The following is a 14,742-nucleotide window of genomic DNA, read 5'->3' as shown; positions in this document are numbered from 1 at the left end:
GAATAAAATTAAATTAAAACATGTATTCACTCCAAATTAATTCTAGTTCTCCAAAATTGCTGATTCCAAATTTCTAAAACTTTTGTTTATTTATACAGATTCATTAATCACTACAATGGTCTTAAACCTCAGGAGAGATTCTTTTGAATATTCATTCATTCATTTTCTACCGCTTATCCGAACTACCTCGGGTCACGGGGAGCCTGTGCCTATCTCAGGCGTCATCGGGCATCAAGGCAGGATACACCCTGGACGGAGTGCCAACCCATCGCAGGGCACACACACACTCTCATTCACTCACGCAATCACACACTACGGACAATTTTCCAGAAATGCCAATCAACCTACCATGCATGTCTTTGGACCGGGGGAGGAAACCGGAGTACCCGGAGGAAACCCCCGAGGCACGGGGAGAACATGCAAACTCCACACACACAAGGCGGAGGCAGGAATCGAACCCCCAACCCTGGAGGTGTGAGGCAAACATGCTAACCACTAAGCCACCGTGGCCCCCTCTTTTGAATATTATTGAAGAAATTTTATTATTGAAGTATTAAATTTTCCATTACTTTTTTTTTTACAGTCAAAGTCACTGAGGACATTAAACTACCTGGTTCTGTATCTGTACAATTTTAAAACCATGCAACTGTTATATGACTGGTTGAAGGATAAGCGCATGAATAACAAGGTATATATAAATCTCCCACTGCTTGGTTTGGTGGTTTGACTCTCAACTCTTCCCTCTTCCCTCTTCCCTCTTCACTTGCATGTTATTGTGCTTCTCCTCTTGGTATTCAGGTTTCCTCCCCCAGTCAAAAGGCATGACTGATTGGCATCTGTAAACTGTCCATAGTGTGTGAGTGGGTGGGAAACTGACTACACAAATGGGTTGGCACCCCATACAGAGTGTGCCCTTGTGCCTTGTGCCCTGTCTCCTGGTATAGTCCCCATGTCCCAGTGTAGGACAACCTGTTCAGAAAATGGATGGATGCCTATATACAGCAACGACAAAGGATTTTTCCCAACCCAAAATTTGAGCTCACATCCATCTTGTCCCTAAAATTTAACCACACATCAATGTTAAACCTTGTGTAAACTGGATACCTTGTGTACAGGACGGTATATGGATTGCCCACTTGCACGCTTGTCAAGTAGAATAAACACTTCTAATCGAAAGAAAACTTTAAATGACCCAGTGCAGCTGGAATGGGGAAGTGACACAATGCCTCTATTTGTTCAACCAGCTTCAGCGTCACATTGCCAGTGAAATTTTGTCCCTCTGGACCATACAACAAGTGTTCCGCGTTTTGTGCCGGCTCCCGCAGGACTATAAATGCCTGCATGGCTCCTAATCTTGTGTTGCATCTAAAGTGGTTCCCATTATAGCGAGATGTTTGATTACCATTGTTCTGATCAGAATAGTATCTGAGTTTGAGGCGCCTGTCTTTGGCAGGACATGTGTTTTGCCCACTGCAGGCTGTAACACCCCATGGCTTTGCATTGTGCAAGAGGAATTTGCATCTCACTCAGAATTGTTATGGCTATTCAAAACTAATGCAACTATAGACCTTCAGATTTAGGAACAAGGGACATGGTTACACAAGAAACCAAAATGAAGAAGACAGCAGTTTAACTCATGTCAAAATTCATTCATATATTATTTTTCGGTAACTGATGTGCTTGCAGTGGATCTCAGAGCATATGCGTATGTGCTCTGTGGGACATGTGCCCCATCCAGGGTGGATTCCTATCCAGGACATGTGCCCCATTCAGGGTGTATTCCCATCCAGGACATTTGCCCCATCCAGTGTGTATTCTCTTCCAGGACATGTGCCCCATCCAGGGTGTATTCTCATCCAAGACATGTGCCCCATCCAGGGTGTATGCCCATCTAGGACATGTCCCCCATCCAGGGTGTATTCCCATCCAGGACATGTGCCCCAGCCAGGAGATGTACCCCTTCCAGGGTGTTTTCTCATCCAGGATATGTACCCAATCCAGGGTGTATTCCCTCCTGCTACCCAGCATTCCAAAGACCCACCATGTATTACCTGCATCCCAGACCATGATTACTGAAGATGAATGAATGAATAAATGTAGTAGTGTATTAAACTCTGTAAACAATTAACCTGCTTGACTGAACTTGACTAAAGATTAACTGTAACTGGATGTAGGTAGCAAAATATATTAAGGCTCTGATCTTACGACCAGAAGGCTGTGTGGTTAAATCCTAGGACATTGTTTACATTTGCAAAATCATTGTATTCTCAACAACATATTTATAACTGATAACAACTGATAAAACCTGGGCTGGGATAGAAAAATAAGCTTTAACTGCTTTATTAACATTATTAAAGAATGTTCACCATTAGTGCATTCCAACGTATCTCAAGGATGCTGATATCAGTTTGGCTTAAAAATAGACAGGCTTTAACCATAACAATGGCGCATATCTTGTGTTCTCTCTCATTATCTTAACCCTTTACCCTTAAAAGGCTGAACTTACCACACCTAATGTTCAGGGGGCTAAAGCAATAAAATACTGCATATCAGTGCAGACTTAGTTATATTCTATTTCTCACTTTGTATCTTTAAATGGTGAGAGCAAAAAACATGCAATGAGAAAAAAAATATATAGGGATTAAAAACAGAAAAATGTATTTAATGTAACCTCTGTTATAATGACGTATCTACTGTAATAGGTTGTGATAAATCTGCGGTTGCAAAAAAATGACTCCGATTCGGTCCAGTTAGCAGATGGTTTTATTCGATACAACTTAAATTTGAGGCAAGATACAAACTGGCAATCTTCAAGCTGAGCAGTTGAGAGTTAAGTCTAAGTTGAAGTGGGGAAGGTTTTTAAGTGGAGGTTTGAGGTTTGAATGGGATTTAAACCGAGAACTTTCTGAGAACTATAATATGATACTGTACATCAACATAAAGGAATATTTTCTTGGTTGTCTGGATGTAGGTGCTAAAGCTCACGCAATATTGTCCGAACATACGGTATTTACACTGGTCGGCGGAGTTTCTGTTTATCGTCTTTTGTGTATTGTCTTTTTTGTATTTTTATGTATTGTCTTGTAACTTTTCATCTGCACTGTCTTTTGTTCTGCACTGTTTGCACCAGGTTGCACAGTTGCACTTTATGTGGCTTACTAAGTCCTTATCTCTGTCTTTGTGTTATGTAGCACCATGATCCTGGAGAAACGTTGTCTCACTTCACTATGTACTGCAACAGCTATATATGGTTAAAATGACAATAAAAGCTTCTTCTTGACTTGACTAAAGCAAAACACAAAGGAAACAAACTGTTAAACTCACAAACATAGAAATTAAACTGTTCTTTTCAACTAATGTGCTGACGAATCCCATGACATAATCTGACTTGTCATGTTGTACATTGCTAAACCCTGGCTTTGCCTTATTAAATGTGATTTTCTAAATTTCCGATTCTGCATCGTTTCACACTGTACACTTTCAGCATTGCCATGTAGAGTTGCAACAGTGCTGCCAATCCTGCTTTGGAGTAAGAGTTTCCTAACCCCGGGTAAAAACCCATGCTAACTCTTACTGCTTTTAAAACGTAAAACGTTCCTCTACCTGGTGCAAAAATCATGGTTTCCATTGATGTTAACCAATGTTTAAAAGCCTTTTTTGACATGACAATCACTCCATGAATATGGGACCTCTTTACTGGAAATGCTGGTTTTTCAGTCTATATTTAGGAAGCAATGACCCACACATGCTGATGACATTTGGGAAACTAAGGAGTTGTTGTAACAACACACTAGCGACACGGATGTCGTGGGAGACTAAACACCCATCGATATTCTCCTCCTGCCACCCTGATATGCATGCGGTTGACTGATTAGGCGACGCGTGCCTAAATATTGTCCCCGTCGCCTGGACAGACGCCAGCCGCTGGGCAGCGGAACTCGCCTTTTGATCTGAGTGTTCGGCTCCAGTCAGTCCCGGCATTGTGTCCCAACACAATGCAACCCAGACCTGCTGAACTCCCCAAACAGATCCCTTTGTGGGTTTTTCCTCAAACGCAGGGTGGGGGACACCCATGGACAGGAAGTGGGACTTCAGTCCAAATACAGAAGGCCGTGCCTCTCTCGGACGGGGCGGCTGACTGGGCATTCCTGAATCTAACCTCCAGGGAGAAGCCAGCCATGAAAACCTGGAATGTTTCAAAAAGAACTTGCCCACATTTTTTATGGTTCCAGCCTGGACATAAATGGGATTTTTATGTACACACAACATGTTTGACATATGACTTATTGGAGAAAAGTTTTTTCTTTGTGGCAAAAATGTTAATTCGGCAAAAAAGCTGACATTTTTTACCTCCGGTAGAACCACTTTTGCAGTTGCGATTATAGCTGCAGGTCTTCTGCCTGTATTAGATTTGCACATTGCGCATTTTTCTTTGCAAAATTCCTCAAACTCTGATAATAGTAAAAAGCTCCATGTTCTACTCTTGCCAGAGATGAAATATGTCTTTAAATTATGTGTAAATAATAAGTCATTTAATTTACAGCATTTAGCAGACACCCTTACCCAGAGTGACTTACACTAACACTTAATCTCTTTTTATGCAACTGAGCAATTGGTGGTTTAGGGCCTTGCTCAGGGGCCCAGCAGTGGCAGCTTTCTGGACCTAATATCCAAACATACAATCTTTCGATCAGCAGTTCAACACCTTAATCACTAAGCTACCACAAAAACTAATTTCTGCTCTTTAAAACTGCTAAAAGCTTTCCTCATATAATTTTACGATTCCCACAATTTTTTGAAGTTTTGAACTTCTATTCAAAAATTATTACATTTACGGCATTTGGCAGACGGCCTTATCCAGAACGACGTACAAAAGTGCTTTTAATTCTCTATCATTGAATACATTAACTCTGGTTTACTAGGTTATAGACTTAATATACCATGAGTCTAAATAACTGGTCAAAGTTTAAAAAAAAATTGTTCTGGGATTCAGAGGATTATTTCACATTTAAACACATTTACATCAGATGTCAATTTTCTTTCACAGAGCTTTTTCTTTAAATATATTTATAGTACAGTAAAAATAAAAGGCCATATATTAAATTTATTTTTACTTTTGCTGTAATTCAGTAATTTAGTTTTATATTGTTTCCTGTACCATCATTCCTAGGTTAGTAGCTAAAGGTTGTCAATATGTAATCAATAGTACTGGATGGCATCACATCACCACATCACTGATTACATTTATATGACAGCACACTCTGTAGTTATTTAATCTTCAGTTATATAAGTACTTGAATTATTTTCTTTCCAGTTCATCTCCTGGCATGTTATAGGTCATGTCATGTGACCATTCACACATAAACTCACATAAAAATGTTCAGATTACACCCACAGGATATATTATTTAAGATTAATTGTGAATTTACAATACATTAAAACAGTTTTATGACAAAGTTTTTTTGTAACTGAGTAATCAAAATCCAGCATTTTCCATCCACCATCACACTACTGAACTCTACACTACACCGTTAGAACACTGTAAAAATACTGTATATAACTTCTATACAATTATAAATACAGTGTACATATTGTATTTTATATACTCCTCAACACACATTGTACTTTACATACATCTGCACTATTTTATTTGTGTATCTATCAGAGATGGGGGACTCGAGTCATATGACTTGACTCGAGTCGGACTTAAGTCGCAAGTTTGAGACTTGAGACTTGCTTGACATTCATTCATTCATTCATTTTCTACCGCTTATCCGAACTACCTCGGGTCACGGGGAGCCTGTGCCTATCTCAGGCGTCATCGGGCATCAAGGCAGGATACACCCTGGACGGAGTGCCAACCCATCGCAGGGCACACACACACACTCTCATTCACTCACGCAATCACACACTACGGACAATTTTTCCAGAGATGCCAATCAACCTACCATGCATGTCTTTGGACCGGGGGAGGAAACCGGAGTACCCGGAGGAAACCCCCGAGGCACGGGGAGAACATGCAAACTCCACACACACAAGGCGGAGGCGGGAATCGAACCCCCAACCCTGGAGGTGTGAGGCGAACGTGTTAACCACTAAGCCACCGTGCCCCCCACTTGCTTGACAAATATTAAAAAAAGACTCGACTTGACTTTGACTTGACATTCATGACTTGAGACTTGACTCGGACTTGAGTTAAATGACTCGAGATAACTTGTTTTTTGTTTTTGTTTTATCTTTTTTGTCTATTTTGTTTTTAAATCTGTTTTTAGGGGGCACGGTGGCTTAGTGGTTAGCACGTTCGCCTCACACCTCCAGGGTCGGGGTTCGATTCCCACCTCCACCTTGTGTGTGTGGAGTTTGCATGTTCTCCCCGTGCCTCGGGGGTTTCCTCCGGGTACTCCGGTTTCCTCCCCCGGTCCAAAGACATGCATGGTAGGATGATTGGCATCTCTGGAAAATTGTCCGTAGTGTGTGATTGTGTGAGTGAATGAGAGTGTGTGTGTGTGCCCTGTGATGGGTTGGCACTCCGTCCAGGGTGTATCCTGCCTTGATGCCCGATGACGCCTGAGATAGGCACAGGCTCCCCGTGACCTGAGGTAGTTCGGATAAGCGGTAGAAAATGAGTGAGTGAGGGAATCTGTTTTTAAACGCACACAAGAGCGTAATCTAACCACGTGACGCAGCAGGCAAGCAGAGGGAGCGCGTGCACTAACTAATAAACCTCAACAGTCGTGACGAAACATGGAAGGCGCCACACCAAAAATAATTAAGTTCGGGTACTGGGATTTTGTGCAAGATGAGAAGAGAAGAACAGCAGTATGCGACCACATCGCTCACATTTGAATGACAAATTTCTATCAAATTAAATTTTTTGTAAGCGCCATGTAGTGTAAATGGTTGGTCACTGTTTATGTGGAAATGTCAGCTTTTTTGCAGTAGCACTTATAATTGGTCTTCAGTGTTTATGGGGATGCACATATATATAAAAAACATAAATATAAATATAAAAAACTTCAGAGTTGCAAGCAGAGCCATATTCTTGTCTAGCATGCACACGCACGCACACGCACACATTCAATTTAAAGGGATAGTTCACCCAAAAATAAAAAAAATTCTTTTATAATTTTCTCGCCCTCATGATGGTACAAACCTGTATAAATTTCTTTGTTCTGATGAACACGGAGGAAGATATTTTAAGGAATGTTTATAACTAAACCATTCATGAGCCCCATTCACTTCCATAGTATTCTTTTTTTCACTATGGAAGTGAATGGGGCTCGTGAACGGTTTGGTTATAAACAGTCCTCAAAATATCTACATGTGTGTTCATCAAAACAAAGAAATTTATACAGGTTTGTAACATCATGAGGGTGAGAAAAAGATAACAGAATTTTCATTTTTAGGAACGTTTTATTTATTTAGTTTCATTTTAACTATCCCTTTAATTAATAAATTACACTCACTCCAATCATCTCTCTCTCTCTCTCTCTCTCTCTCTCTCTCTCTCTCTCTCTCAAGGTTTGTGGGATTCAATAATTTACGTTTTTTGGTTGACATGATTGATTGTTGTTGTTATTCTGTTGTTAAAAAGGAAGGATCTAATTTAAGGATGTGTTCATGTTTCATTAACATTCATGAACATTCAATCATTTTCATCCCCATTAAAAGGGAATGTTCAAAAAATGCCATTTGGTTGCATAGAAACCATTGTACTTTTATATATCTACTTTTCCATGGTCTTCTGCCATGTTTGAGGCATATTGAAACTTTTCATGCTTTTATGTTGGCCTTATTTCAGTTACATTTACATCTTATTCTTTGTAGTTTTGATTTTTATTCATTTTTAGATTTTTATTGTATTTACAACTCACCTGTATGTGGACACCTTTTAAAAATAAATGCATATAATCATTTTTGTTGCAAATAAAACTCTCATAGTTCATAAATACTGTAGATTTAACTTTGTTTAATATATACATTTAGTTAAATTATCAAACATCTGTATGACTTGCCAGTGACTTGCTTGACTCAAGCTACGACTTGACTTGACTTGCTTGACATAAAGCAGTGACTTGACTTGACTTGACTTGACTCTCACAAAAAATGACTCGGACTTGCTTGAGACTTGAAGGTTAAGACTTGAGACTTACTTGTGACTTGCACATGTGTGACTTACTCCCACCTCTGGTATCTATATATACCTTACTGTACATTCTGCTTAACATTTCACATTCATATATATATATGTATATACATATATATACGTGTATATATATATATATGTATACATATATAGGTAATATATATATATATATATATATATATATATATATATATATATATATATATATATATATATACACACACACACACACACACACACACACACACATACATATATATATATGTATGTATATATATACATACATATATATGTATATGTATGTATGTATGTATATATACATACATACATACATACATATATATGTATGTATGTATATATTTACCTATATATGTATTACATGCTGTACATATGCTACATATTTATCTGCACTTGTCTATTTGCACAATTGCTACTCTTTGCACTTCAGGTAGATGCCAAACTGCATTTTGTTGATCTATCTATCTATCTATCTATCTATCTATCTAAAGAGCATGTGGTAGCCTAGTGGTTAAGGTGTTGGGCTAACATTCGGAAGGTTGTGAGTTCGATCCCAGGTCCACCAAGCTGCCACGGTTGAACAAGGCTCTTAACCCTCATGAATGAAAATATTAAAAAAATGAGAAGTAATGTAAGTCGCTCTGGATAAGGGCGTCTGACAAATGATGTAAATGTAATTGTAAATGTATCTATAATACAGTATATGTAATGTGTGAGTAGCAGTAGCACCTCCGCTGCATTAGATGGCGCTGCATATGAATATCCTCCTTTATCTCCTCCGGCAGCTCAGCTGACTGTGACACCAGTTATGACATTATGAATGTCCATTCGTACGATTTAGTGCTTTAAACTATAACAATAACACAATCACAGACACCGATAAGTATTTTATCTGCTTTTTATCACCTGTATCCTCGTCTAGCACAAAGGTAAGCCGTTTTTCTGTCACTGAATTCATTTATCATTCATTCTGCATCGAAACATACAGTAACGGCAGTTAGCATTTAGCATGTTAGCATTTAGCCATATTAGCTTTATTTATCCTCGAGTTCCTATAAACATATACACGTTATACACGCAAACGTCTATAAACCGTTAGCAAAATAACAAACGTAAGATAATTTAACTAGCCGGTTAGTTAACTGCTAGCAAACTAGCTCGCATTTTATTATTTATTTATTTGTTTGTTTGTTTGTTTGTTTATTTATTTATGTATGTTTTAATAACAAATGATGACATAATAAAATGCAATGCCACATTGTTCAAATCTTAAAATTGTAACAACATAAATGAATGAATGAAAGAAAGAAAAAATAATACAAAGAAGGGGAATGGAGCAATATAATTACTTTAGAAAAGAGGAATAAAATTAACAGCCTTGTAAAAGTCCATAGTTTTGACAGCTTTTCAGCTCGTGAGTCGTTTCAAAATAAGTTTTAATTTCCAGCTTAAAATGCAAAACGTTTGGTTTCTTTTCAGACCTCTTTACATTTATGGATGTGAAACTTTCCATATAAAAAAAATGATAAAAAGTTTTAAAATAAAAATGTGACATTTCGCCATTTTTACTTTCCTCATACAAAAAAAAAAAAAATAATAACATCTTATGTTAAATTTTTTAATTAATCTTATTTAATCTTGTATATAAAATTTATTGTCCTACAGAATGATTCAAAAACACGTTCGACATCAATCCAAAAAAAAGGTTCACAGCAGATTCTGTATTTATTTTACAAAATGTACAAGAATCTGATGTATCGTTTTAAAATTTTTGTAGAAATTGGTTTGTTGGATAAATTAGGTGCTTAATTTTTAATTATTTATATTATTATATTAATTACTTAAATTATTATTATTATAAGTCCAAACCAATTTCCAATTAATATACTACAAAAAAAGATTGTCCCATTATTGTTTGCTTCGCAATAATGGACAGTGAAGGATTATTTTTTTATTTACTGTCTTTAATATTAATACCATTCAAAAGGATTTCTTTTTTTAATGTTAGTTTAAACTAAGAATTTAAACTAGCTGTTTTGCTAACTGGAATTAAATTAGTGCAGATTTGTCACAGGTGGATAAATGTATGTTTAAAAAAGAAAATGGAATCATTTTCCTTGTACCCAAAGTGCCGCGAGTAATAATGACACTTATCAAGAATCTTAAGCTAGCTTTGTTGCTCAGACTGTGCTGTGCTGTGAATTGTCAATCGTTTTGTAGAAAGGTTCAAACCTCAGCAAAAAAAAAAAATCTATATAGGCAACTAATCACATCACCTGAGCTGACAGAGGATCAGATGAGTTTAAGCTAACATGGTTGAGTGAGAAGTGAGTTTGACCGATCAGTTAATAGACAGATAGAAATTCTTTAGTCATTGCACAGGGTAATACAAAATTCAGTGTCAGTCCTTATGGTGCATAAAAAGGTAAAAAAGAGAGAGATGCATAAAATTCAAAGGATATAAACATAAGAGTTCCAATGAAATGCTATTTAGTTGAGGTAGAAGGCAGCAGAGATATTGCACTTAACATACTGCACATGTGAATAGTAAAATATAGTATCAACAAAAGTTAAGTTTAAATAATATTAAGTTATTGCACTTTCAATATCTTTCATACAGATTTGTGGTTGGGAATAAATAAATATGAGGTAGCGCTCAATGAGCGCGTCTAGCGCGAATAGTTCCGAACGTTCAGTGATGTTTTTTTGGTGATTCTCTAACGGCTTTGGGGTAGAAACTGTTCCTGAGTCTGTTTGTGTGCGATATGATGGACCTGAAGCTTCTGCCAGATGGTAGAAGGTCAAATAGGTGGTGTCCAGGGTGGGTTGGGTCTTTCAGTACGTTGTTTGCTCTGCTGTGTATCAGCGAGAGCTGAGTACCGCTGTTGCGTATGTGAAATTGCCAGAAACAAAACTCTATTCCCTGTTTTAAAAGAACAACAAACATCTTTTTTTCTCTCTAAACGCACTTCTAACGGAAACTTAATTCATTCATTCATTCATTCATTCATCTTCTACCGCTTATCCAAACTACCTCGGGTCACGGGGAGCCTGTGCCTATCTCAGGCGTCATTGGGCATCAAGGCAGGATACACCCTGGACGGAGTGCCAACCCATCGCAGGGCACACACACTCTCATTCACTCACGCAATCACACACTAGGGACAATTTTCCAGAGATGCCAATCAACCTACCATGCATGTCTTTGGACCGGGGGAGGAAACCGGAGTACCTGGAGGAAACCCCCGAGGCACGGGGAGAACATGCAAACTCCACACACACAAGGTGGAGGCGGGAATCGAACCCCGACCCTGGAGGTGTGAGGCGAACGTGCTAACCACTAAGCCACCGTGCCACCCGGAAACTTAATTCAACATATTAAAATGCAATTATAAAATAATAAATAAACACACAGTATTTTGTGTATAGACACAATCCACAAATCAAGGTAATGTTTTTTAAAACCTCCAGAGTAAGATGGCCTGCGTATCCCGTGTGTAGTATTGTGTAAATAATACAAAAAAAAAAAAAAGCAATCTCTCGGCTGTTTTTCTGCCTCAGCATTCAATCATGACGGAGTTCTGGTTGATCTCGGCTCCTGGAGAGAAAACCTGCCAGCAGACATGGGACAAGCTGATGGTGGCCACCACTCGCACCAACAACCTGTCCACCAACAACAAGTTCAACATCCCGGACCTCAAGGTTCTGCCATTTCTATTATTTATTCATGTTAATGTCACATAATTTCTACCCAGTGTAAGTATCGCAAATGAATCAAATCCACGGTATTCAGATTCATTTGTCAGACGGAACCGTTTGCTCGTTTTGCGTTTTTCCCAACTGAGGCAATTCAGGACTTCTCTATTTGTGTAAAAATTCTTTCAGTTCCTCTTGCATGAATCTTAACAGTATGACCGCTGTTAGAGGATCGAACTTCACACTTCTCTTAAAGAGTTTCAACTTAAAAAAAAAAACAACTTTCACATGGACTAAGGTGTTTGATCGGCTGTGGTGAGATAAAGGACCACTCGGTGCAGTAGGGATTCAACCACAATTTCTTTCTTTTAAATGTTAACTATAGACTGGTATTGATTCCAGAAACATCTGCGTCTTTGCTAAAGAATAAAGCATTGGCACCCTTTTCTTGGCTCGGGTATGATGTTAAAGAAGCACCAGAATACAGAGACACATCATTTTGAACACCATTTAAGTATATCATTCTGAATTTAGACAAGTGTGTGCTTCTCTTCCACACAGCAGCAGTTTGTACCACTTAACAAGTTTGTTTGCACCCGATGAAGCGAGAACGCAGGCGGCGCCTCGCAAAGCTCTGACTGATCAAACAGCCTGACTGCGTTTTCTTTGCTCCATCATGCTGCTTTCTGATCAAAGCCTGTGCCTCTCGGTTCCCCTACAGGTCGGGACATTAGATGTTTTAGTCGGACTTTCAGATGAGCTGGCCAAGTTGGACTCTTTTGTGGAGAGGTATGTTTTTTTTTTTTTTTCCCCCTCTTCACTCTCCAGGAAAATATTGCAATGCAAACCATCAGTCTGGTCACACACTTGTCTTTTGACCTGAACAAACTTTTCCAGTCTCACCAAGTGGCTATTTCAGTTTTGTGTTCTGTGAAATTTTGTGTGTGTGATGATGATGATGATGATGATGATGATACGATTAGTTCAGTAGGACAGGCTCAGTGTTCACGGTTCGGGTCAAAGGAGTTTAAACTGTCCAGCTTATTTAACGTGCTGAGGAATCTCACTCAGCAGTGTGATGCTGGCTTTCCCTGGCTAAAGTGAACCATTAGCAGTGTGGTGACACACTGGCGTCTCTTCACTCAATCATATTTAAAACTCATGACTTCTGTCTAAAGCACAGTTGCAAAGAACTATTTATACATGACTGGAAGCTCTGAAAGCTTAAAATTCACACATGAGTCATTCTGACAGGCTCCTAGATTGTGTGTGTGTGTGTATGTATGTGTGTGTGTGTGTGTGTGTGTGTGTGTTGTCTATATTATTATATATAAACTAAAAAAAAATACATGAGGGCATTGATAGACTTTCATTAAAAGTGTTAAGTTTTTCTGTTTTTCTCTTCTGTTCAAAAATGCCACTATTGGTTTTCCGCTTTATTTGTCACAGCAAATTGTTTTCAGAGGCTTAAAGCAGCGACATGCCCACTGTTCAAATAATAGTCAGTGCTTTTAATGTTAATAAGCATTTCTTTAGAGTCCTGAGGTGCAAAAATGGGGAAAGATTTTTCTGCCTTTTTTTTTAATATATGTATATATTTAGCTTCTCGGTTTTGACCGAATTCTCAGTTTGCCTTTGAAGCTCTCAGTAAAGTGTGTTTTCTGAGGACGGTACAGGATGGTAACAGGGTGTGATGTGTGTTTGATGCGGTTTGCAGCGTGGTGAAGAAGGTGGCGCAATACATGGCCGACGTTCTCGAGGACAGCCGTGATAAAGTTCAGGAGAACCTGCTGGCAAACGGAGGTTAACTAGCATCTCCTTCAGCTCCACACCAAATCTTTGATCCGTTTTTGATTTTTTGTAATCTTATTTTTCTTATTCTTGATTTTATTAGTGGATCTGATCACCTACACCACGAGGTTCCAGTGGGATATGGCAAAATACCCCATTAAGCAATCTTTGAAGAACATATCTGAAATCATATCTAAGGCAAGTCGACAAAAAACTCAACAAAATGTTTGAGTAATAAGTTATGGTTCTGTACAAGGTACAGTGTGAGTGTGTGTGAGAGAGTGAGTGTGTGTGTGTGTGAGAGAGAGTGAGTGTGTGAGAGAGAGTGAGTGTGTGTGAGAGAGTGAGTGTGTGTGAGAGAGTGAGTGTGTGTGTGTGAGAGTGAGTGTGTGTGTGTGAGAGAGTGAGAGTGTGTGTGTGTGTGTGTGTGTGTGAGAGTGAGTGTGTGTGAGAGTGAGTGTGTGTGTGAGAGTGAGTGTGTGTGTGAGAGTGAGTGTGTGTGTGAGAGTGAGTGTGTGTGTGAGAGAGTGAGTGAGTGTGTGTGTGAGAGAGTGAGTGAGTGTGTGTGTGAGAGAGTGAGTGAGTGTGTGTGTGAGAGAGTGAGTGTGTGTGTGTGTGAGAGAGTGAGTGTGTGTGTGTGTGTGTGTGTGTGTGAGAGAGTGAGTGTGTGTGTGTGTGATAGAGTGTGTGTGAGTGTGTGTGTGAGTGTGTGTGTGAGTGTGTGTGTGTGTGTGTGTGTGAAAGAGTGTGTGTGTGTGTGAAAGAGTGTGTGTGTGAGTGTGAGTGAGTGTGTGTGTGTGAGTGAGTGTGTGTGTGTGTGAGTGAGTGTGTGTGTGAGTGAGTGTGTGTGTGAGTGTGTGTGTGAGTGAGTGTGTGTGTGAGTGAGTGTGTGTGTGAGAGTGAGTGTGTGTGTGTGTGTGTGTGAGAGAGTGAGTGAGTGTGTGTGTGAGAGAGTGAGTGAGTGTGTGTGTGAGAGAGTGAGTGAGTGTGTGTGTGAGAGAGTGAGTGTGTGTGTGTGTGTGTGAAAGAGTGTGTGTGTGTGTGTGTGTGTGTGAGTGAGTGTGTGAGTGAGTGTGTGAGTGAGTGTGTGA

General features: G+C 39.1%; 1 protein-coding gene across 1 annotated transcript in view; it reads left to right on the top strand.

Moving 5' to 3' along the window:
* Nucleotides 1–8,964: 8,964 nt before the first annotated feature.
* The window catches only part of atp6v1c1a (ATPase H+ transporting V1 subunit C1a), a 12,519-nt gene continuing 6,741 nt past the window's right edge, over nt 8,965–14,742 (top strand). The window contains exons 1-5 of the mRNA XM_060861803.1: nt 8,965–9,093; nt 11,726–11,866; nt 12,582–12,649; nt 13,578–13,663; nt 13,755–13,849. Of these exons, the coding sequence (XP_060717786.1) occupies nt 11,735–11,866; nt 12,582–12,649; nt 13,578–13,663; nt 13,755–13,849 (381 nt within the window). The 5' untranslated portion in view covers nt 8,965–9,093; nt 11,726–11,734. The remainder of the gene's footprint in view (nt 9,094–11,725; nt 11,867–12,581; nt 12,650–13,577; nt 13,664–13,754; nt 13,850–14,742) is intronic.

This window comes from Tachysurus vachellii, chromosome 25 (genome assembly GCF_030014155.1).
Source record: "Tachysurus vachellii isolate PV-2020 chromosome 25, HZAU_Pvac_v1, whole genome shotgun sequence".
NCBI classification, from domain to species: domain Eukaryota; kingdom Metazoa; phylum Chordata; class Actinopteri; order Siluriformes; family Bagridae; genus Tachysurus; species Tachysurus vachellii.
This window is presented reverse-complemented; position numbering and strand designations above follow the sequence as displayed.